The sequence below is a fragment of the Buteo buteo genome, chromosome 25 (assembly GCF_964188355.1).
Source record: "Buteo buteo chromosome 25, bButBut1.hap1.1, whole genome shotgun sequence".
Lineage (NCBI taxonomy): Eukaryota > Metazoa > Chordata > Aves > Accipitriformes > Accipitridae > Buteo > Buteo buteo.
This window is the reverse complement of record NC_134195.1, coordinates 3,316,698-3,342,798: the sequence shown is the minus strand read 5'-3', so window position 1 is coordinate 3,342,798 and position 26,101 is coordinate 3,316,698. Positions and strand designations below refer to the sequence as shown.

Sequence of the window (26,101 nt, the reverse complement as noted above, 5' to 3'; positions counted from 1 at the left end):
CACAGGGGTAAGTAGATTCCTGTGGGCAGGGCAGGAATACTATAAACCAGCATTGTCATGAGAGCTGACATACCTAATACATATCTAATCATAACTGAAGGGTACAGGAAGAAATAATAACTTTTATCAGTCTTTTAAAATACTTTGTCAATGAAAATAGTTTTAACATAGAAAAAAGGAAAAAAGCTTATATCCATGCCTGACATTAGACTAAAGGCCTGATTTGCTAGAAGACTTTTTTTGCCAACTTCCATGTAGAAATTGCCATGATATTTTACTAGAAAACTAGGTTTACCTATGCTGGTTAAAAAAAAAAAAAAAAAAAAAAAAGATAACATTACAGAGAAAAAGGAGTTCTTTGAGCATCAGCAATAGCCTTCTGGCTGCTCTGTGTGCAGCAAGCCATTGCTGTCACTTTATCCATGAGATGGTTGTCTTGGTTACAATCTTTGAGGAGACATAAGCACAGATGTAAAAATAACTACCAAAAGATCCTTTAAAGGATGATACTTTCCTAATGCAGTAGCTGTTGAGACACACTCCTTATAAAGTCTTAACTGGCCAGAGTCTTCTAGTACGCCCAGGAAAAATCTCCAGTTTACTTCAAACATAAGAAGTCACCTGAACCACACACAAACTACCAGATACCAAAAGAAAAGAAAACCCTCTGTATGAACTTTTCAGCCAGCCACACTAAAGAAGAGACCTGATGCTGGCCAGGAGATGGGTATGCTTCCTCAGTGATTCATTTTTCCCGTGCTTTTCCACTGTGGAAAGAGTGGGATAAAGACTTTTCCTCTTAAGACTCATGGCTCATCGTATCTTTTTCAGAATGTGCAACTTTGGGTGAAGTGCTTTAGAACTAGGAAGTAAAACATTTCCATTCACCTTAGTTCCTAACGTCTAAAAAATATGAGATGGGTATTCAATTCTGCACTGGACATACTCCAATCCACATGTTCTAACACAGAATGGTAACTTGGGCATCCATATTCCCTCTGTGGAGCCACAGAACAATTCCTGCTCTCACTGGGACAGAATCAGACTTTTCTACACTACTGTGCTGGTGCTCATAGGAAAGCGAGGGGATCTCCTAGACCCAACCAGATTTCAACAGTGAGAGAGTGTGCAATTGCTGTTAAAACACAGATTCTTCCCCTAGTTTTTCCGCATTCTATGCCTTTGAATTTTAAAGTGCAGGTGTGCCTAGAAATTGAGTTCATGTTCAGTAATGGCCAGACACATGGAGAACAGCAAATACCCTAGATTCAAACCATATATGTGGCCTGCCTTGATGCAATGAAGTCTACCTGATCCAGATGGGGATTCACAAGCACACTATCAGGAAGAGAGCGAAAGAATGAAGACATAATCAGTCACAGCAAAGAAGTCTGCCTGAGCAGTGCAGCAAGCAAATAAGGTGACAAAACAAAGGAAAAAGGAAAATTAGCATTTTGATTCACTAGCAGTTATCTCAGATTGGCCAATAAGAATCCTTGGATAAACAAAGGCCTTCCCACCTAGCAATCTTTCTCCAAGTAGTGGTCTCTACTAACTGTATATTCCTTAGCATTCAGAACCTGGCCCCTGAGAACTCAATAGGCCATGAGACAGATGTAGTGGGATGAGAAATAGTAGTTTGCATGTTCCAGTTTTTGTATATTTTTGCATAATTTAAAAAATAAAAATCACTCAAAAGTTTGCAGTATCAACCCATCCTTTGATATCCATTCATTGGCAAAATTAAAAGTAAACATTGTCTGTCTTGAAGTTAAAAGGACCATTAATCAAGAAAGATGGACTGCTGGAAAGCAAAAATGACAGCAAGGTTTCAATACGGGTACTTGGATTCATCCCTTGCCTCTTATTTACACAAAGTACCAAAAAAGTGTATAGGAAATATTTAATGAATCGCACTAATATGTCAGGGTTTTTTATACCTTGCCCCAATAAAGTGGATGAAAATTATATTACAATAACCAAACATATACATCTTCTGCTAAAAGTATAATTGAAAATACACGTTTAAACGTTAACACAAATGTACTGAGATACAGTGTAGAAATTACATTTTAGACCAGTGATTTTATTTTGCTGACTAAAACACAAAAATGATTTTTGTATTTCATGAAAAAATCTTTGTCTACAGAAAAATTGCTAGTTCTTGAGTTCTGAAGTACTTCATACTAAAGTCTGGACTGCTAAATTTCAGGAAATCTATTCTAAACATTAAATGCCAAAGCTTAGCTGGAAGTCACAGAGGAAAATATTGACAGCTTGTAGCATTAAGTTTTTAAGCCCCAGAGAGTGACATATGCGGAAAAGGCAAGAAGAGAACGGAAGGGAAAAATTTACACAAAACATGTTCAACATTTATGCTAAGACAACAGACAGACCTGTCCTGTTTAGGGGATGGACAAAGCACTGCTGCTGTTTCAGAGGCATACGCTTTACTTCTTCATTTTTCAGAGAACCAATGACGTTTAAAAATACCACACTTTAGCAACTTGTAAAAACTGTGTATGTGTATTATTCAGTTAATCCTTTGCACTGACAAAACAACTATGTGTAAAGAGAATTACTGCGGTCCCTACACTAGTACACTGTGTCGTACAACTTCATTATAATGCTAATTGCAGGTAAGACTGATTTATCTTAATGTTTATGCCATTTATATTTGTTGTCTAGTCAGCTTACCAAAACCAGTTCTTAAACGGTCTTTCAGTAACACAATATAGAATGATAAAGAACTGAAATGAATAACTAGGAGAAAGTATAACAAAAGTAACATAGTTTGTCATCAATTTAATGTATGCCAAATTAGAGTCAAATCATGGAAAACCACTGAAATTGCTCCTTAAAGGAACACATATTTATAAAGTAGTAAGTATAAAACTTCATGGATTTTTTTTGTCTAATTACTCAGAAAGCATTCCTCACAGTCAGGATGAAAACTCAGAAGCCACAACAATACTATATTAGACTGGCTATTCAATTTAACAACATTGTAAACAGTTCCAATGTTAAGTACTATTTTTAAACCTTCACAATCTCACTGATGGTAGACACATGGATCAGTAAACAGTTTTAAAAAAAAAGTGAATTTATTTTTTAGTTCGTCATGTATGATTAATTTTGTAGAAATAGTCCATCATGTATACTTTTTAATCATCCTTAAGGCAAGCATTATTTCTCCGGTGTTAAGTACAGAGTAGTAGTTTGAATTCATATAAAAATAGCAAATTCTTGAAAGTATAACACCATAACAAGAATGCTAAAACAAACATATTACACTTAGACAAAATGAGCTCTCTACCAGCATTTATGGTCACGTACTATGGTCTGACATTGATGTTTCTAACATCATATCACTTTCATTCATTTCAATCTCAAATGTTTCTTCCAGTGGGCGACTGGTATCTGTACTTTTCCTTTGATGTGATGTCTCTAATGTTACTATGCCACTTTCATCCAGAGTTTGTCTTTCTATGTCAAATTCTCTGAAATCCCAGGGAGGTGAAATTATGTTCTTTAATGTCTTCATTGTGTGTACATCAAAGTCATAACATCTTAATTTGTCTTTGATCTCTGTTCCTAAGAAAACAATCAAACCATTAGTTTATTCCAAGTGAACACTTGCAAAAATATCTCAAAGAAACTATCATTCAGAAACTACTATGATTCTCTGCTTTCAGACTGACAGGGAGCTGTCGTTGCTTAATGACTGAAGTTGAATAGAGTTCTGAAAAAATCCAGCAGCCTCCTTTTTGAAAAAAGCACAATATGAGAAGTACAGCTCAGATTCAAAAGTGTGTTATGAGAAGTAATTGCCAATTCCCTTCCCAATTCTCTGAGAGGCTTTTCTGTCAAGTTACACACAGCATTGTTTGCATTAATGCATATCACACAGCTGCATGTTCTTCCAGATGTGTTAACTGACTACATACGGAGCAAGACAATATTGAGAAGAAACATCTGCTTCAATTGTGCAAAAAGTCTGCAGCAAAAGCAACAGAGCACACAGATGGCTTTTACTGGCTTCAGCCTCATTAACATGCTTGACAGGACATCAACTGTGTTCATTACAGATAAATCACTAAGTTCAATGAAGCAGAAATAGGTCGCTATGAAGTTGGGGGGGCAGAAATCTTTCATAGAATCTTTCAAACTATGGCAATGTAAAGTATTACTGTTATGAAGCACCTTTTTTTTTTTTTTTTTTTACCATATGTAAAGCTATATTTTTGGAGGCAGAAGAATTTATCCTGTCTCCACAGAGCAGAGTTTTGACATGGTGAAAATGCCTTGCCCATGTCTCTCTACAGCAGCATTAGTGCTCTGATTTTCCAACTCCAAACTCTGTATTTCTATTTTATTTTTAACCCATTCCCTTTGGTTACTAAGCTACCACAAATCAGTGTTTTCTATAAAAGAAACCATCACCACCTTCAATAGCAAAGTGTTTCCTTTCTTTATACTGGTAAGAATTTACTGTTGTGATGCTTACAAAAAACAGCAGTCATCTGCAATTGCTGGTAAATCCTGACTCATTTAGCCATAAAAAAGTAACCACAACAAACCCCAAACAAATGGCCAAACAAAAGCATACCCTACTTTGTAAGTTAGCTAGGTAATGGTAGCCAGTCTTTCTTGACATAAGACTCCTCTCAGAGGACTCAATGACTTTAAGAGTCACATTAGTGAAAGACTTACCAATGTAGGCTTCAGAATCACCAATATACATTTCTATGCAATGTCCAAGCATCGTGACTGAAAATGTGTCATCCCTCCTAAGGCCAAGGGCCTATTAAAAAAAAAACAAAACAGTAAAAAGTCTTCAGTAGCAAATAAAACCATTTACATCTTCCATCCACGACAGTTCTGAGTTTGTTGTTCTGTTGCTTAACAATGCTATCAGAGCATAGTCTTCACCATAGAAGCAAAACATCACACAACCAAAATAATATTGTCATATGAACTGGCTGTAGTAGTAAGCAAGCAAAGCCCAAAGCCAAAACCAGAAAAGGATATATATACAGACAGAGAATCATTCACAAAGCATGAAGTATAACGTATGTTGCACCGACTGTAAAATTTCTACTTCAAAGCATAGGTTGCTAGTATTGTAAATTATTTCAGCTGCATGAGAAGTTCATGTACATAAAATGTATATGACAACTATGATATTAAATTAATTTTTAACAAAGAAGGATCCAAGTACTAAGCTTCCCAAAGTGGCCATTTTTTACCTGATCAATAGAAAACTTAGGAAGATTTTTCAAAAAAATTTAAGATTATAAAATAAAACACTGATGCGGAGGCTGGGTAAAATGCTGTTCCAAAACCAAACCAGAATGAAACAGTGAATAACAGAGTCTGTGACCAGCACTTTAATTTAAGCCAGTTACATACCGTATGAAAATAGTCGATTGCACTTTCAAAATTGCCCATTAGACTATGTATGTAGCCAATGGCAGAGTAAGTAGAAGCATTTTGAGGAATTAGTACTAGAGCTTGGCGATGGTACTCCAGTGCTTCCTCGTATTTCCTGTTAGGGTTAAATACAGAAGATCTATTAGTAAGCTTCAGGGTGAAAGGTGTTTTTATAGTATTGTATTGGTGTTTTCCGTAGTTCAGTGGCATGCGATCCTGCAAGAACTTAAAAATTATTGCTATTGCTTCATACTCTGAATATAACAGAATGCACAAAAGACTCAGGGATGTTGACAATTTTCTTCTTCAACGTAATTGAGGAGTCATTGTTACCTTTATGTAGCACAACAGCTGCCTACAGCTAGGCCCCATTTGGAGATAATCTTAGCAATCTGATATGGTAAATTGCTTTAGATGTTTAATGCCGCTCATTGTAACATTAGCTTGCTTTCTGCAGCTTTCATTTTCCTCCCCAGGGGAGCACAGGAGCAATACAAAACTAAATCACTCATTGTTTAAAATGAGAAAAGCTCTCTAGGCAGATATTTCACAACCCTTAAGTGCTACATAGAGACAGTAGCAAAATGGAAGTGACAAAAGTACCAGTCTATCAGAAAAGAAGATTTACACGTAATCGTAATTTCTTTCAAATATCAGCCACCCTTTCTTTAAAAATTTTCCATTAATTAGACTGCTTATTGCATTTGTTATTTTATAAAACAAGGACTAAATGTACGTTATGGCATTACTCTGAGAAATTAAATTGTCACATTTGACATCCTAGTACCAAGTTGTCAAAAATAAAGATAGCAATTGTCTATTCAGAAGAAATGTTAATGTCTATAGTTAAAATGAAATTATGCAAACAGCAATACATGAAGCTGTTAGAGGGCATTAAGTAACAATTGAGGCAGAAAAGTTATGCAACTGTTTGCTTGCTGCACGAAACTTTCACATGATTTGAGTTTTATTTTCACTCATATTTACCTGTCCAGTTAACTACCACTGTATTTTAACATGCTGCTTTCAAATTTCAATGACATAATGCTAGTCAGTAGACATATATCCAGTAAGTTTTTTTCATAATAGCATGTATTATGAACACTAGTAAATTAGTTATTACAGAATTTTTTAAGTTGTCAAAGCATATATACAGCTGCCTAAATTATCAGCTTGATTTTCCTGAAAGATGGTTTACAAGGATGTAGAAATACATTAAGCTGTCTTTCTGAACCTGAACGAACAAATAATACAATGCAAGTTGTCCTAAGTGTGATACAAGCAGTTACTAACTTATTGTAGAAATTAAAAAGAGACAAAAGGAATTAAAACTGAAATAACTATTCGAAAAAACCTGCAATTATACTCATTAATAGATTCCAGCAGCAGCGCCTTTTGTTTGATCTTGGCAGAAGGGGTAACTATTATACATCCGTATTTCATAATGACAATGAAGACTAATTGGCAATTCAAGCACAAAGCAATTACTACCAAAGCCAAAGCAGAAGTACAACTTATATCTACCATAATCACATTCTGATTAGCAGCTTTGGAGACAAAGTTTACAGTATACATCAATTGGACAATTAACACCATGACACCCCCCCCCCCCCAAATTTTAAAAAAGTACTGATTACACAAAACACTGGTTAAAATCAGATTAAGGTAGTTAATGAGAAAACATTTCTCTATGTTGAAGCTGTTAAAGCTTGCATATGTACTTTGCACTTTCTTTTTCTCTTCCTAGAACAGAAATATGAGATGAAATATTTCTGTTCTCAAAAACCATAAAGTAATATTTTATTGCTGTGTTAATATCACTGAATATTTCACTTCAATAAAAAAAAAAAAACCACAAACAAACCACACATAAGCACTGATCCAAGCAATTAATCAGCACAAAACCACCTTTATGTTAATTAAATCAGTGGACATATTCAAGTATGTCAGGACTGGGACAGCAGCCAGTTAGAATTAAGACCCATACAAGGATCTGGAAGCCTACAACAAAATTTCTATCCAATAAGAATCAATACTTAAGGAAAGGCTTTTACATTAAGTACTTCAACTTGCACAGTAAACTGGATATATGGGGCGATTAATGTATTTATGTTCATAAGCTGATTTAGGGAATCTTGTTTTTATAAGGTGATTCTACACTGCTCTCATGTGGTACATAATCTTGATATAAATGAGAAGTAGGCCTAGTGAAAATATATTTGTGCAGTATTCCAGATAAATGTAGCTCCAGTACTCTCTTCTTACTTGAGTTTTCTGCAGACGTGTCCCAAGTTGTTCAATAAAGGCTCCCATTTATCAACTGTTACCTGCAAAATAATGCAACAATTCAAATAACTGCAGCTTCCCAGATTATAATTGAATTTTGTCTACTTCAAAAAAACCACCCATACAAATGAACAAGGCAATTCATTAATGACCAAGAAAAATATCACAAGCATTTTCAGTTCTTTTGAAAACACATATTTAACCTCAAAACATTTATTCCATTCCCCAAACCCAAATAAATTTCTTTAAAGGGTCAGCAGTATTAAAACTTGGATGCAAACCAAACAAAATTTGTTTTCTACTTAACTATCACGTTAAGTCTCTCAAGCCTAGCCCCCAAATTAGGTATTTGTAAAATAATCATAAATACTGAAAGTCTTTTTTACTGTCTTCTCCATAGTCTAACTTCATCTGCTCTAAATAAGTCAGCTCATTTACAAGGCGCATAGAAGACAACCTGAATGAACAAAATCCTTAAAACAATTTTTGCTGAAATGAAAAGTCATTTGGACTTTATCACATGAATTTGCAATTTATAACAATGTAAGAGTATCTTTGTATCTGTAGCTATTTTAGGCATTTCCCACTCTAATCCTAAATTTCCATTTATGTTTATAGATATGTTGATATTTAGTACTTCTCAGTAAAAAAGAAAAAATGTCACACAAAAGAATTTAGGCATATGCATAAATTTAAGCCTTATCTACAAAGTTTGTGGCATTCGCATGAACAACAATACAGCTTTAACTAAAACAGAGCAACCTTATATATATTGGTGACTGTATAAAGTAGTATCTGTGCAGGTTTTTTTAGTAAATGTGTGCCTTGTCCACATGAAGATTATAGTTTTTTCAGTGCTTTCCACTTTATAGAAAGTTTATTGTGCTCTAGAAGCAACTTCATTATCTTGATGGGAGATGCTTTGTTAACAATTATAATAGCATGAGATGGTATCCTCATTAACTAAATTTAAGCTAAAAATTGAGAAAACTTATCTTAAAATTCACAAGAAGCCTGTCACAAGGTGGTACTGGTTTCATTAAGACATCTTAAGTTACTCTAGCACAGTGTGTTTCTTTAGACAAGATGACGACACACAAATAAAATAAACGGTACTACCAATAGGTACGAGCTCATTTGTGTGTTCCAGCGTTTGAGGAATCAGGGTTGTAATGGCTGACTTCTGATTCACAAAAGCACCTGAACTATGAGCACATTTCCTGACAAACTTTTTGCCAGTGATTATTTTGATTACTTTCAGGAAGTTAGTTAAGCATCCTGGGCTCATTCCCACACAGTGTCTCCATCTGGTAGAAAGACAACAAATCCTACCTACAGGATTATGTCCAAACAAAAGTGGAAGTCATTCAAGAAATGGGTAACACTTAAGGTGGCAGAAACTATCTTCACACATGTACCCAGTTCCACCCTCAGGTCAAGAACCATTGGTCTACTAGCACTGAAGATAATGTGTGATGATTCCCATCTAAAACCCCAACATACTCAATTACAAGTAGATGGTCCAAGTTTTAAAGTCAAATTTTTATTGTATTGCTTCTATCTTAAAATAAGCACAACATATTTTGTTACGATATTACAGAATTTCCTGGAGTTTTACATATTTATGATCATGTGTGTTATTAAGAAAAATACCTCATTTCCAATAGCTTTGATTTTTTCCAGTGCATCAAGAAACCACTTTTCTGCAGTTTTCCAGCTAAGAATTGAGGGGGTGGGGGGAAAGAAAAGTAAATTAGTGAAGAGTTTTCATTAGCAGTATGAGAAAACTGTATTACAAGGAACAGTTCTTTGACATTATTTCGTTGTGTGAGTGAAATTAGATTTAAACCCCAGTAATTTCAGTTTTGCTGTATTTTGCATGTTTTCCTAAGAGTTAACAAGACAAAGTAAAAAAATCAGAAGCAAACCAAGAATATTCACTAAACACTTCTTATATCTGTTAGTTTTTTTCAGAATATATTTGGAACCTCCTGAGCTGCCAAAACATTTTGCTGTACAAAATTTTATAGCATGTGTGCACCTGTGTGTACAGATGCGTTTTCAAGGCATGCAACTACACAATGATGGACACACACAAGATAATAATCGATCTCTGCGTGTTCCTCAAGCATTAAATTCTTTCCTTGTTCAATCTTAAACAACGAAGAACAACGTAGAAAGCAAGGGTTTAGGGTAAACACCACCTAAACTAGAACCAAAAGAAATTTGGCGTTCTGTAGTTCAATGTAAGTACTTCAGTAGATATACTGGCACATTACACTGCAGAATAATCCATGTTTAAGACTGTATTTAATCCTATTTTGCAAGCTTACTCTCCATTTTGAAATGCAACCACTCCAACTTCATGCATAACAAAAGGATCTTCAGGTGCAATGCTTAAAGCTTGGCTGAAAAACCTTTCAGCTAACTTGGAGTTGTTGGTCAAACCATATTCCAGTCCAATATAGAGCATCGGCAAATGACATCTAAAAAAACAACACACAAAAACGCAAATATGCACTTAGCAGGAATGGCATCACAAACTATAAAGAAATGCCAACTGTGTTTGTGTATGTTCATGTACATACAAGTAAAAGCTGATTTAAATGGACTGTTAACCTAAGGGACAGTTTAGTTCTGAAGGCTTTTTCCTATTTTCCTTCATACATTTCATTTAAAAATGGAATATGGAAGAAGTAATAATTAAAGGGATTACATTTACCAGTAACTACAGTCAAATACAATGGTTTTATATGCAATATGACATGATTAGTCCACTACTCATTTTACAACCTTCTGCACAGCATGAAACAGCAAGTTATTACTATACAGCAGTTATGACCTGGTATGACAAACAGGCTTCACAAATTGCAGAGAACTTTCAGGTAGAACATAGATTACCTAAATATAAATCTTGACTTTAGAACTTATAAAATCACAACAGTAATCACAAATAATGCAGTTAAACGCAGATGATGAAGTTATTTGGGTTTTTCTCTCCTTTGTTCTCTACCAGATAATTTTTGCAAATGTATTCCTACTGTTTAAAAGGACATAGGTCAATATTCTACACTATTTATGGATTAATTTTAATTTTTCTGAATATGACATTTTTTACATACCCTTTCATGAGCTGTGCAGCTGTGAAGTATGCAGCCATTGCTTGGTCATGCTCACTCTCAACTGCAAATGAATGTCCATATGCTATCCACGCAGGCCCATAGGTTCTCTCAAGTGTAGTAGCTTTGCTAAAACCAAAAGCAAGTCACAAGCAAACACATCTGAAATTAAATTTCATCTGCTTCAGGTGACTACTTACATAACAATGCTATGCCACATAGTTAGGTATCCATTAAGATAATCTCCTGTAATGCCTACGTAAACAAAGTTAATTTTAAAAGTTCAAACTATTTAACACTTAAAAGTATCACACCTTTTCAAGAATTCATTATATTATTTCTGTGCTGTTCATGGACAGCAGGAATTATTTGATATTACTGAACATAAACAATGATGCAATAGGTGAATTGGGCAAAATACAGAAAACATTAGTAGTGACTCATAATGTTTTACAGAATTCTAGCTATACATTTCAAAATAAATATATCTTAGCAAATGTAAGTTTTGCAAGCAGGATATGAAAATACCAAATGAACACTTAGGTTGAACTGTGTGTTGAAGTTTTGCCATATAATTGTACCAGCCTTAACAAAAACAAGAGTATGTGTCACATTGCAGACAGTTGCTGTGCATCAGAGAAGTATAAAAAATGTCACTCAAGTCCTGAGCTGAAGACTACAACCTGGAGTCATTACAGAAAGATGGACTTGACAGGAACATTAGAAAGCTCCGTAGGTTATTTTCTCAGTCTGAAGGCAAAGGCATTCATAACTAAACAGCTCATGACAGATGTGCCCGATCTTTTCTTAACAGCATCTGACATGGAGATTCTACCTGTTCCACAAGTAATCTATTCTATTGCTTAACTATCATTAAACACTTCATTTTCTTCTAACATTTAATCTAAGTCTTGTTTGTCACAGTTAAAGTCATTATTTCTCATCAGAGATCCCAGAGAACAGTTTGTTTTCCATCTCCTAGGACAAAACTTTACATATTCAAACATTTCCATCTTCCCACCCTACATCCTAGACAGCTTCAATCACTTCAAAAACTTTCCTCATTAGCCATCTTCTCCAGAATGCTTGTTTACTGCCTTCTCTTGAATTCAATTCAAATGTCTCACATCCCTCTCGAGTTCTCCACATATGTTGACTTGTCAACAGTGACACATTACAAAACAGCTTTCTTGTTGTTATAAAAGATGGATTGCGTTCTATCACAAAAGTAGTTTTCCTAATTGGTGCCGAGATCAGGTAACCCCTTTTGCAAGATCTGAAGGATGCGATAGCTCCTTCTGGAGCAGCTGGAAGGATACTTCCCTTACATGCTAAGGGGCACTGCCCAGCTGTGCCTTCTATCCTGTTCAGCATGCTCCAGCATGATGTACTGTGACTCCAAAACAACACGAGAGCTTGTGTTTTTATCCATGGTATCTCCAGATCCTTTTCTAAAGACTACTGCCTAGCCCACAGTTGTCCCTAGCCTTGTAGTTGTACACTATCATTCTTCTCCAAGAAATCTGGGCATCTCGTTACTATTTCACTTTTACCAGACCTTTTTTCCTCTTTGTCAGAACTACCCTCAATTTTTATGGCTTTTTTATATTTTTTTTTTTTTACCCCTAAACACATCTCTAGACTCTTCCTGGCTAGGGATGCTTGCAGATTTAGTAAAGATGTTCTTTATTTCACCACCAAAATCACCTATGTCACTCAGGACAGCTTCTTGAACAACACTGGTACTTGTCAGGAATTTAAATAGTTTACTCATAATAACCAGGCATTTCAACAGTCTAAATTACTAACCCATCTTTACATACGTTGTTTATAAAGGTCTCGAGAAGAAAGATGAAAGCCTTACAGGTTGATTTAAGCCTTCTCTGTTTAAGCTTACAGCACCAAAACAAATGCTCTACTTCACAGCAAGGTCCTGCTCCCCAGTGCTGATAACCAATACGCATACAGAAGACCTACAGGGAAGAGCATTGGACTGACTGACCAACCTAAAAAGTCCAAGGCTGCTTGTGCAAAGAAAGAACTAGTCAGCCAAATGTCAGAATTTTCTGTCTAACTCTTAAGCTAAGAACTGAGGCTTGATTACCCAGTTGTAGTTAGCTTGGCAGCATGAGCAAATGCAGGGACTACACCTGCCTGTAACAGCAAGGTGACTGCCAAAAGAGATTCCACACAAGTCTGTATGTCATTTTTACAGTATCTATAAGGTTGAGGTCTAAGTTGCTATACCAAAAATAGGGTGTCAACAAAAGGAATATTTTAGTAGTAACCAGTTTACCAAGGCTTCTGTTTACTTTATGAGCTAACAAACAATCATGAACTTTAAATATTTAGTTAGCAAGTGAGAAAGAGATTCACTAAGGAAAACCAGGAGAAAAAAAATTTACCTGAGATATCTTCTGGCATGTTCATTTTTGTGGCCAACCATGAGATAGTAGCATCCTACTGCAAACCATGACACCTACACATTAAAATCAAAATAGAATATTATTAGAGATATGGCACTGATTTTAGTGAAACACCACCATAGGTGATGCAAAACAGAGGAACAAATTATAATTAGAGAAGTCAGGAACATTTTCACTGAAATCACAGTCAGCTTTTTGAATTATTTGATATTACAGACAAGCTAGAACTGCTGGCATGTACATCTCTACCCGGGTTTGTCCAGCCTCGTGAAGAGAGAGCTAAGTGGAAAGCTTATTGCCGTCTTCAATTATCTAATGGTAGGGAACACAGAAGACAGAGCTAGACTCTTCTCAGAGGTGCAGTGATAGGATGGGAGGCAATGGGTACAAGTTGCAACATGAGAAATTCAGATTGAGTAAAAGGAAAACAATTTTCACTATGAAGGTGATCAAACATTTGAAAAGGTTGCCCAGAGAGGCATAGACACTTATTACTGTAGCATTTGTTTTAAATTATTATACAAAGTTAATATCTCACATGGAATATATTTAACAGATACTTTGTTTTAAAAAAAGAGCCTTGGTATAAGAAAATTACAATGCATAGAAAATAAAAAGGAGCAAACCATTTTTACTAGCTCCATCCAGAAACAGATTTTGAATTCTGTTGCTCAAACTGACTATTACAACTTTCACATGCTTTCACCTAGGAAAAACTACCTGGTAATGAAGGCTTAGAACAACTTACAGGATTATTTGGGTACAAGTCCACCAGTTTGTGAGAAAGATAGAAAAGCTCTACATAGCAGGAAGAAACAAGAAAAAAAAAATTAAACCATGCTAAAACATTCAGAAGTTTCAAGCCCTTTAGCTTTCTATACAAAATATCCAGAACATCTAACATTATTAATGCACAAGTGAACAAAAATGTTTTCTGTTTAGTGGCAATGCTTCAAACCGCCTCAAAATAGATTTGGTTTTGCAATTAACTAAAAAACCCCAACGCTATAAGTCTTCACATAAATAAGCACCTATACATCCCACCCCTTAAGAATTCTGCAACAACTTAGGTCATTAGCATACATTAAAATAAATGCCTGTAGTATTATACTTGAATTTATCTTGTCAAGGTAAAACACTACTGAACTTCCTACACCTAAAAGGCATAACATATAGGCTAGATCAATCTCAAAGTAGAGTCCTGTGCATTAATATGCTGAAAATAGGACAAAAGCAAATAAATTATTATATAATTTGGAATAATTCTAAGTGATTACTTTTCAAATACGAATAATACTTCTAGTTATTAGAATAACTTACTACAGATTTTCTAGTAACAGTGGAAGTAATCAGATACAGGACATCAATTCTACTGCCTATGCAATTTCAAAAGAAATAGCATTACAGTACATAAAACTTCTATTTCTTCAGAGTATAGTGCTCTTAAATCGATGAGTTTGTCCTAGAGTACTTTGCATCAATTCTTGGCTTCAGAAAAATCAAATATGAAAACTGGCTTACAAAATACCAACTTATTTACAATATGCTTCCTAAGACAGACTTGGAAGAAAAATCACGAGTAGTGGCCACATTTTCAGATGTAGTTAACTGTAAAGTAACTGAAAAGTACATTACTAAACATTGAGAAGTACTAGTACACCTAATGACATATTTCCGTACATACAATGCACCATCTTTTGAGAGACTGCAAGTCATATGAGCTCCTTATTTTATATTCCAATTGTTTTTAAAGACATTCAAGCTCCTCACTTGCTTTGGATGTTTATACGCAGTCTGAAATGAGGAAAAAGCCATCCCAGCTGCAAGTAAGCTATTCTTGTAATTCCAACAAAGGTGCTGCATGATTATTAACTTGTTTGAACTGAAAAGAGGCCTTCACAACAGCAAAGGCAAGGACAGTCTAGAATTTTTTCTAATATGGAAGAGCATGTCCACCTAAGCATACACTGGGGAAGAGCTCCTTCTAGTTTAAATTAATATATTTTGTTGTGTTGTTGAACAGAAAAAGTACACCCAGATACTCTAGGAAGATCACCTCAAACCAGAAATCAAACAACAGAAATGAAGCAGTGTAGCTCACTAACTTCCTGGCTACATAGCCCAGTGGTTAAAAGACAGTGACACTCGTGATCACAAATGAATAAAGGACTCTTTGCATAACTACTCCCCACCCCACCTCTGTCAGCTCTGAAACTCCCTTCTTTTCCAGTTACCACTGTTTTCTTGAAACTGCAGGTAGAAGGATAAATATATGTAGTTTTTAAATGATACATAAGGAGGTTTCTTGGCATCCTTAGTTCTTTTTTAAAATTGAAGCTTTACAATCTTCTTTTGACTCATTAAATATTGTGTTTCTTACCATTCGCTTTATTAAGCTCCACAAGTGTCCCTATATGCACAGGTAAACAATTTGCATGGAAAGGATCTTTTTCCATCACTCTAAAAAAAATAAAAAATAAAAATCTGCAATGCACATTTCAAAAATTTTAATGTTATAAGCAAGCTGCTTTTATAGTGTGTAACATTCCAGTTAATTACCACTTTAGGCACTGGAAAACTTTGTGACTAGAAGGTAACTATTAACAGCATAATAAAGTCTATCTTAAGACCAGAAAAATAACTATTAATTTAGCTTAACAGAAGAGGATAACAGAAAATTCTTGCAAGCTGAACATACAATTAGAAAAACAGAATACGATGCACATTTGTTTGCAAGTCACTTCAGTTTTAACCTGCGAACAGCAAGCAACATTTCTGTTCATCTTTTCCATACGTTTGACAGCAACTTTCAAGCAACAGTCCTCAGCCTTCTGAGCTTAAGACTAAGCAGTATGCCTCAGAAAACATATTTAGCTCAGTTTTAAATTTTCATTTCCTGTGCTTAGAAATGGAAGATAGTCTCACAGACAACAGACTGCAGGCAGGACATGGCTTGTAGGCATATGTCCTTTCTATAAGCACTGGCATTTCGTAAACTAAGCAGAGGAAAAAAAGGATGTCTTGAAATTCGTCCACAGAATCTCTTAAATCAGAAGCACAAGTTTATGACTCCGTTCTCTGAGAAGTACACCTTGAAATAGAAGTTTAGTTGGCATTTTTAAATAGTTCAAAGTATTTAAAATGAAAAGTATAAAAGAACATATAAACAAGTACTTTAAATGGTCTCTTGAAGAGAGTCTAAAACTTTGAAGTTATGTGAACTTCTCAGACTCTCATTTCCAAGCTCTAGCATCTGTGATAGTCTCCTCCTCAGGAGACATTTACTCCTGCCACTTTTTGCTAGGCAAGATGTGGCAATTAAGTTTCAGAAACAAAGATGCAATAGTATGATTTTATTGACTTAATTGGTATAATTTATTTCAACAGGATCATGATTTTACTTGGGTGTTTAAATTCACCCTAACTATCAGCATTCTCTATAGCCTTCCCAAAAATCTTGCCTGTACTGGGTTCCGTGGGATATTCCACATAGTCATAGCTTGCTTCAGCTAAGAAAAAGCTGTACTGTAAAAAACCCCAACAAAACAGAACCCCCAAAAACCCATGAAACAAAAAACCTTTCTGTTTTCTAATACTAATATTCAGAATCTATGCAGTACATACACAAAAAATACATTTTTCTTAAAAAGGTAGTCAGACCAGCAGAAAAAAATAGCTCCACAAGTTCAGATTTACAGTAGTTGAGAAACAATCTGTGGTGTTCTTGTGACCCATCTGACAACTGAAGAGCAGTGTATGCCCATGCTATGCAACAGCAACACTTGGCACATCAAAATTAACATAACTTTTAATCAGCCAGGAAAATCATACTTCCTAACTGACCAACTGATCCAAACCCATTCATTCTGAAGGCCGAACAAGAAGCAGGTAGAGAACACTGAAGGTACTAGCATAAGGAACAGGATGGATGAAGGGAAGTGCAGCGTAGTGCTGATTAACTAGAGTTTTGCTTTCATACTTCTTCTACATATCATAAAAATAATGTGTCCAGCCAGACACAAACTACACATTTTAAATACCTGAAACTTTGTATCAAATTGTTATGTATGTCAATGCATTGAACAATGATATTTGCTCTAAGTCCAGGCATAATTATTATACTACACCATATGAGAAAAAAAACCTCAAAGTTGCTTTGTATACTTACACTGAAGTAAGCTTGTAACACATTTTGAAATCACAGTTATAGTAATGTCTTTCAGCTAAGGATACTACCACATCCAGGTTTTCCTGAAGACCATCTACTGATTCAGGAATCAGTGTTTCACTGGGTTTATTATACTGAAAGACAAAAACAACATGTGAAACAACAACCAATCTAAAAATCAGATGGTATAAGTATTAATATTTTTAGTTCTAAAAGAATATTTAAGAAGCATTAAGCTTCTTAAAATTCTTAGTTTTAAACTGAAAGTCCATAAAACATATATTTGGTAAAATGGTTCTTTATAATATACTTAAAAGCTCATTTAGAACATGAAAGATGCTTGCCAGTGTCAATATCTTAAGTGTAGGCTGTAGAAATGAATACTGAGTAATATATAGTTGGCTTTCAGTGCTCTTACGTTATCTTTCGAAAAACTAATCTGGAATAATGTTGCTATATCCTATTATATTCAGGTAACTGACATTTTACCTACATTATTAATGTTCTTTTTCCCCACCTAGAAGTTTGTGAAGAAATAAAGCTAAAAAAAAAAAAAAAATCAGAATTTCAAGTTGTCACCACACCAGAAAATAAATGTACACAAAACTATTATACTACTACTCCCATGAAGTGATACCTACTGCATCATAAATTCTAAAAGACACCAAAACTACTAAGCCCTTATTTATTCCAATGTTTAGAATAAATGGAATCCAAGAAAATTTACATCTGAAGTCAAGACTTACAATCAATTCTCCAGTTTTTTAGCCAGTTTGGGGGTTTACCTTTTTCAATTTATTCTCAAATAAAAAGTGAAGCAATTCTTGTTCTTCTTCTGTACATTGTCTACTAAGAGGTAGAGATTCAAGAAGTTCTTTTTCTATGTGGATTTAAAAAAAAAATTGAAGTGGTCATTTACAGAAGAAATAGCAAGATCCAACATTTTAAGAACTTAAAGATGCAAAGAATTTTATGATGCTTATCCAGAAACTACAAGGAAGATAAGACTACAGATACACTAACACAGATAATACTACTAATTATGGAAATTAATGATTGAATTCTTAGTTTTTCCTTCTACACTTTCAAATAACATTTAATAAAGATGAGATAACACACCACTATTTTTATTTATTCTACATGTCACATTTTATCACTCAGAATGCTATATTAAGCAATGCCTAATATAACTAAGCAAACAGCAGTAGGTTTTGTGGATTCAAAGTCTGTGGAGTTGAGAATACAGGAAAACCATTGTTTAGGCTGGGCAAAGAGCATGGGTGTTTCCAGAGCTAACAAACAGGATAGCTGGGTTACTTTGTTTCTTTTAATTCTTAGCACTGCAAGACTGAAAAATAAAGTTCACACGTAAATTTGAGCAGATTATAATTTTCACTCATTTCATACATTTCCTATTCTTAACATTTTAGTCTGTTACTTGTAGTATCGCTTTAATTTTTACCCAGGAAAAAGACGTATTGAGAAAGCAGCTCAATTTTACTTGTATTTGAGAAATACTGCTATCCAGACCTTCTTGTGCCGTCAGCATATGGTGCGATGTTAAAAGATCAAATGCTTCAAAGCAGTAAACATCAAGCTTCAAGGCCTCTTTGTAGCTGTATGTTGCTAGGGTTCTATTATCCAAAGCATCATAGATCTTCCCTCGCAAAAGGCATATAGAGCTCTTGATCTGGTGGAAAAGCAGGGCTGGAGGTCAAAGACTGAATCAATGTTTGCAATTTGGTTTTGAGCACAAATCAAATGGGCTCCCTGAAAAGTAAAAAGCATTTCATGTATGACAGAACCTGTTTTTCTAGTGCTGTCTTTAAACAAAATATTACCTCTACTATCTTTAAAAAAAAAAAAAAAAAAATCAAATGAATGCTCTGTCAGGTTATCTACTGCCGAACAAACACGTGCTTGAAGTAAGGAGAAGGAAGATAGAGTTCATCTTTTCTACTTCTGGCATCCAGCTCTCTGATACTGACTTGTTAGCTAATTATACTAGATTTCCTTCATATTCAATATAGGGAAATTGTCACTTCCAAAGGCGATTTGCTACTTTGTTGACTGTTAAACCACATATTTCATGCAACACAAGGATGACCGCAGCAGAGATGAAAAAGACCAAATCAATGGACTCAACTACTTTGAGCAGAAAAATATATCCTTTTTTTCATTCCAAAACATAGATGTTTCAGAAATGAAAGTAGTGAAAGATCATTATTACCATAGTTAGTTGTGCTAAGATGTCTAATAACTAACGTTCTTTCAAAATTCTGTAGACTCAATTCAGTCAGAAGGCCACAGAAGCGTCAGCAAGCTACCTGGAGAAAGTTAACCCATGACACATCTGTGTCACCAAATTAACCAGACAGACCAGCTCTGTCAGGAGTCCAAACACTAAACAATATAGCTGCATTAACTACTAATAAACCCCGGGGGGCTGTTAAAGTGGTAATATTGTTACCAGCTCAGAGACCAGTCATTCTTGTCCTGGAACTACTGTCTGTGCAAGCTAATCAAGTTTAAGTTTGAAAAAGCTACATTCCTAAAGAGGAGTTTGATCTAAAATTTCTTGTAGCAGTACCCACTTCAGTAGTTGTCTCCTTTGGAAAACCAAACCCTTCCTCACATTAGTGAACTACATTACCACAAGCATTTGTGAAGGCAAGGACTGATGAAGTTGAGGTTTTTGGCTGGGTTATTTTTCAGTCAAAATAGTTTCACAATTTAGTTCAATTATCAGCCACCCAAACATCTCGGCCAGAGTACCATGAAAGAATGAACAGCCAAAGCCGAGGACTTCTTCCTTTGCTTGCAGTGGTAGCTTACATGTTCCCATTAAGGTGCACCACAGTAACTCAGTCTAATCTGCTTCTCCCTTAAGCCCATTAATACCAGCATTCAAAATCAGTTCATACTGATGATTTAACCCATTTTGCTACTTCGGTCTTACAGGGAAAATGCCATCTGTCAATCACCTTCACTGTAGTTTCAGCTAATAAACTTCAGTTCATAACTCCAGAAGTAAAGACTCTTCACAGACTCTTCAGCCTATCCGTTGTACCAGTCCCTTTTAACTGTTGCCTATAGTGAATTTTTTCATTGAGCTTCAAAAACTTTACGTACATGTCACATAATTTTCAAGTGTGATCAAAAGATGTCCCACTGAGAACAACACTTGAGTGATTAAGGAAATATTTCATTAGAAGTAACTGGAGAAGAAGAAAACTTGCTTTGTTATCTCAGAACCTGCAGCCTAATTGAAAGAAATGTTAGTTTGCATTATCAAGACTGAAATTGCAGCATAGAGCTAAAAGACTCTAAAAACCAATGCTAGATCATGAACTTCCTGCGAAGTGTCTGCAAATAATTTATGGGAAGTTGTTGAAAAGCACTCTTCATTTTTGCAAACCAAGTTACTTTCATACAGGCAAGCTAACACATGAATGACTGAAAGGAGAACAATTCAGCATTTTTGAAAATTATGTTATCGAAAAAAGAAAGCTTAAACAGAGTTTCAGATTCATACAGCTGTAAAATCACCTCCTGACTTCACACATTTTTCTCTCAATTATAAAAAACATTTGTTTAAAAAATGTCACTTACAGAGGATTGTGACATCTCCCAGTCTGTGGTAGAGTCTTTCAATCCACTTTCATCCTTCAAGTACTTTTCAAAAAGTCTTTTGTTGATTGGCTCTTCCATATCAAGAATATCCAGGGCCTGTTGATGTTCTTTTGCAGCATACTAGCCAAACATGCATATAAAAAAACAAGGTTGGGATTTGAAACATCTGTACATAAAGCACCAATAAACACAGTGTCACATTTCAAAGGCACAGATTATAACAACCAGTGCTTATCAGCAGGCTTTTCATGCACGCTTATTCTTATTTGGACGTATGTCATTTTACAATTGCAGTCAATTATTTTACTAGTCATCTATAACACGCAAAAAAATATAAAATTAGCACCTACAGAATAATCTATTATTCAGCATTATGCAATTGCAGAAGCAGATATGCTTCTAAAAATAGTTAATACAGGTTTTAATAATACAATCACCTCAGTCTATAAGGAGCACATTATTCCATTTCAAGTTGCTATATTTAATCTACCAATTGATTCGGTTGTCCTGTGAAAGCACTGCATTTTACTATTTATGTAACACATTTTATGCAGAAGTATAAAGCTGCTAACCATATTTATACAACCATAAATCACATCTCCTATGGTCAGACTACAATCAACCAATTAAAAATGTAAACATAAAGACAGGAGACAAAAATGGTTCACATTCTTTCCCTGCAAAATATTACAGGGGTATTTTCCTTCCTGGAAAAAAAGTTCAGTTGGATTTCTTCAGAATAGTACCACAATGGATATCCCAGTGACCACACTGAAGGTTAAAGAATGAAATCAACTGTCACAAAATTTAAACCTGTTATTCCAATGAACATGGACATCTACATTGCCTGTCACGTATCTAATCTTCCCAAGATGCAGCTTTTATTTAGTTTGGTTTGTCTCCAATAGAGGTTAAAACCTGTACTCACATGACATCTAGCTGCAAGGTAGCGACACGCTTCATATAACTGAAAGAGAAGTTTCATACATATTAGTTATAAAAGAGCAAGCATGTTTACTTACACTGCTAGACTCCATTTTGCTCCTTTCACCTCCAAAAATCTTTCCTGACCAAAATGACTAAGTCTGTAACACTTCACTATGAAACTCTGTTGCTTCACTCTTGCCTTCACCACTCATTAGCAGAGTCCAAGGACAATTTAAACAACCACACCTGAAACAACACTCCACCTTCCCATACCTGCTGCAGTTACATCCTTGGATCCCTTCTCTTTTCTGTGACCCTATCTGGGGAGAACAGTTTCAATCTGGTTGGTTGAACACAGGGCTATACTTGGTTCAGATAAACTACATTATGCAGGTTTTTAAATCACTTTTCCCATAAACCTTACCCTTTCACAGTGAAGAAGTCACTGTGGTTAGCAGCAGAGGTTTAAAAGTGGAATAAGAGTAGCAAGTCTTTGAATAAAATGACTTACCTTATCCAACTTACGCGATCGAAGGGCATGTGCTGCCCTATGATACTGAGCTGTTAAGTAAAGACATTGGGCCAACCAGTAGATATCTTGTGGTTCCTCTAAAATAAAAGAGCAAATTATAAACCATTAATTTAGAAATATATCATTAAACACTTTCATACAGAATATTCACTTTTGCTTCACTAGAAAAGTATTTTTCCCCTATTCTAGCATCCTATTGAGTTACAAAGCTTTATTTTTTTATATATATATATGCACAAACAACTTATAAATTCTATCAGTAAGAGAATAAAATGAAAAAATAAACAGATTTTAACTTTAAAGACATTAGATAGTGCACTGGACGGTGAATACAAAGAATTTCATACTACAGGTGTGTCATGAGAAGGAGTCAACAGTGATACAGATCTATAAAAAAGTAGGAGTTGTAGGTTACTCTGCCCTTGGACATAGAGTAGAAAAAAACAACCCAGAATTGTCTCTCTCAAAAAAGATCAGTGGGAACTGAAAAGCTTTTACACTGAACTCAAAACTTCAACATTTAAACAAACAGCTTTAAAAAACCAACAAAACCAAAACAGAACACTATCAGAAAGAAGTTAATCAAAGACAATTTAAAAAGGAACCACTTACCATGAGACAGTGAAGCTACTTTGTCTGCCCAAAACAGGGCACTTTGATACTGCTGCTGTAAAAGCATGATAGAAATAATGAGTATTTATTTGGGGTTAGCTTTCCTGGATTATTTTGAAATATAATATTGTAATTTGAATATAATATTGTACATAATTCACATTTAATATCTTATGCATGTAGTCTCTAATGAATGGTGATTCACATTTGAGATCTTTATAAGTTAAAAAAATAGTTTAAAAGGGCCAGTACTGTAACTTCTAAAGGATATAAAAAAGTAATTTGAGGTGGGGTGGTTTGTTTATATTCAATATAATGCAGATATCTTTCACCAAAAGGTATGCGCTAATAAGTATGGCAATAGGTCATTAATTGATTTGCTATCACTGAAAAAGTAGCAAGAATCCCTCCCTTCCAGTTGAAATAAATGCTACGTTTTGGAAGAAAGAGAATGCTATACGTAAAAAAAGGACATATAAATTACTTCAGGAAGCTTCAGCAGCACCATCTCTGATTAAGAAATTTTCATTCTCCAGTCAAGATGCTTTAACTGCACACAGCAAACCATAGTCCCTACCTGAATCTCCCCTTATTCTTGGATACAGTTTCACTGTTAAGTCGCCAGTTCAGTAGAAGTGGGTGAAATAGAGAAGACTGGTGGCAACCAGAGATCTGATGGAAGCAGAGTTTGCAGGTATACCCCGCTAACTCAGCTAAGGTTGCCATCAGGTTTGGGTGCTAGGCAAAACCTCGTAGAATTGGCTGGGATTATTCTCCAAGAAGATCAGCAGGCGCTACTGCTGTTCCTTTTTATCCTTCTCCATGCTATGAGGCATACCACGCTTCCCAGGATCTGCTGGACATTTAACAGATATCCTGCCATTGCAAGGACTTGCTTGCAACACTAGAAAAGCCTTGATCACTTCTACTCTTTCCTGCAACACTACAGTTGTGGAGTTTGTTTACAATCTTAATAGACTGTTTTATGCTTTTGGAGTAGAGGTTTGGCAGACTTTTCCAAAATGCACGCTGATGGTATTCTAGTCCTCACAAAGCACCACGCTCCATGACCTAAGTGGTCTCTTCTATCCTGTGTTCCCACATTCTCTGCTTGGTGAGGATTAAGAATGCCCAGCAAAATCACCAAGAGAATAGTTTGGTTTCGGTCTGCATTCCCAGGAAAAAAACCACAATACACCAAAACAACAACAACAAAAAAAACCAAAACACCAAAACCAGACCAAACCAAAGCCCCGCATATATATTAGCTGTCTACAAGAACTGAGGTTTAAATAACTCTCTCGGGACCACAAAAGAAAGGCATAACCCAGGCCTACAGGGCACTACACGACTTTTGTTGAGCAGTTCTACAGTGCTATAAGCTGACTGTATTACACGAAGAAGCAGTCCCACGTTCCTCCTGACGCCCCTTCCTCAGAACTGCACAAGTGCCTACATAGCCGTGTGGCAAAGCAGCTTGGTGAACATGTTTAACTCAAATGAGCACAGCAAACCAAAATAAAATAAGGTCCCCAATCAATCTTCCATTCAGACTTGCTGGCCACACACACAAAGGATTTTGTGCTAGCTGAAGGGATGGGTTTCTCTCAGTAGCGATGCCAATACCGAGTCTTTGAACTAGAAACAGAGCGGCGCAGTTTCACGCCATGCTTAATCTAATTTATTAATGCATTTTCCTGTTGCAAGTTGGTTCTGTTTTTGTTTCCCTGCAGCAACACACCTACCGAATCCATCCACAAACAAAACCAAGCCCGCCCTTCCACCAGCAGCCCGCAGCGTCGCAGGCTGGAACGCCGGGCATCTGTAACCACCGGGTAAGCCCGGCCCGACGGGGAAACAACCCGGGAGGGAAGGAGGGATCCTGCAAAAGCGCCTTCGCTACACGGCAGCCCTGCCGCTCCCACGGCTCGGCCCTCCTCCTCCTCCTCCAAACGAGGAAAAAAACCCACCCAAATCCCCCCGTTCACGCTGCTCGGAGGCCCCAGCGGAGACCGCGCAGGCGGCGAGTCCGGCCCACCGCCCCTTCCAGGGCAAACGGGGCATTATTTCAAAATTCACTCCCTCTCCCCGGCTACAGAGGCTGGAACCCGCTGCCTCCCCCCCCCCCCCCGGGAGCCGGGCCGTGAGGGGCTTCGCCCCGGGGAAAAGCCCAGCGGGACCAGCCGCCCCTTCCCCAGCAAACCCCAACGGTCGCCTCCCTCCCCTCACCTGGTCGATGTACTGCCGCACCCGCTTCCTCAGCCGCTCCAGGTTCATCCTCCCCCGCGGTCCGGTGGGTGAAGCTGAGGGGAGGCGGCCCCAGGCGCCAAACCGGGAGCGCTGGCCTCTCCGCCCGCCCGCCGAGGCGCCTTGCCCGGCGGTACCGCGCTCAAACCCGCCCTCCTCCTTCCCTTCCCGTCCCGTACTTCCCTCACCGCCCCTCTCGGAAACAACGCCCCGAGCGCATCGTTCCGGGACCGCTGAGGGCCGGCCGAGGGAGGGGAAGGCCCACCCACCCCGATAAATTTATTCTGAGACTCTTCTCCGCAGTTTTGAGGCGAAGGTTTGTCTCTGTGAGGGCTCCTATAGAGACCGGTTTGCCCCCAGGACACCCCTTCGGTCACTGCGGCCTTGAGGTGAAAATATTTCCTCAAGACTTCGCCGCGATGGCGGGCGGTGCGTCGGGAGGTTTTTCTACGAGTCCTTCGTCGTCCAGTCGTTTTTGGTGTCACATAGATTAGGGAAGCGTTATCCACTAGGAGACTCCTGAAAAACCTCAGCTTTTACTGCTGAAAAACAGGTAACGTAAACCGTTAAAGTGCCTGACTTGAAATAATTCAGACACTGGCCAACGCATCTTGGAGCGGTACAAGAAGAGCAATCCTCTGCGTTTGCTTTGACGGAGAAGGAGAAGCTGTGTCAGAGTTACAGCGTGGAGAAGGCCACAAAGGCGGCAAGCTGGTTG

At 36.7% G+C, this 26,101-nt stretch overlaps 1 protein-coding gene across 1 annotated transcript; it reads right to left on the bottom strand.

Moving 5' to 3' along the window:
* Positions 1-1,889: 1,889 nt before the first annotated feature.
* On the bottom strand, positions 1,890-25,522 carry CDC16 (cell division cycle 16). Its single transcript, XM_075057290.1, has 18 exons — positions 25,366-25,522; positions 23,137-23,191; positions 22,504-22,601; positions 21,994-22,032; positions 21,045-21,185; positions 18,963-19,122; positions 18,218-18,312; positions 17,433-17,566; positions 15,645-15,724; positions 14,013-14,062; positions 13,244-13,317; positions 10,842-10,967; positions 10,053-10,205; positions 9,373-9,436; positions 7,699-7,760; positions 5,413-5,548; positions 4,714-4,804; positions 1,890-3,594 (listed from the first exon to the last, which is right to left on the bottom strand). Exons 1-18 carry the CDS (start codon positions 25,411-25,413, stop codon positions 3,329-3,331), a joined length of 1,872 nt encoding a protein of 623 aa, XP_074913391.1. The 5' UTR covers positions 25,414-25,522; the 3' UTR covers positions 1,890-3,328.
* Between the last annotated feature and the right edge of the window lie 579 nt (positions 25,523-26,101).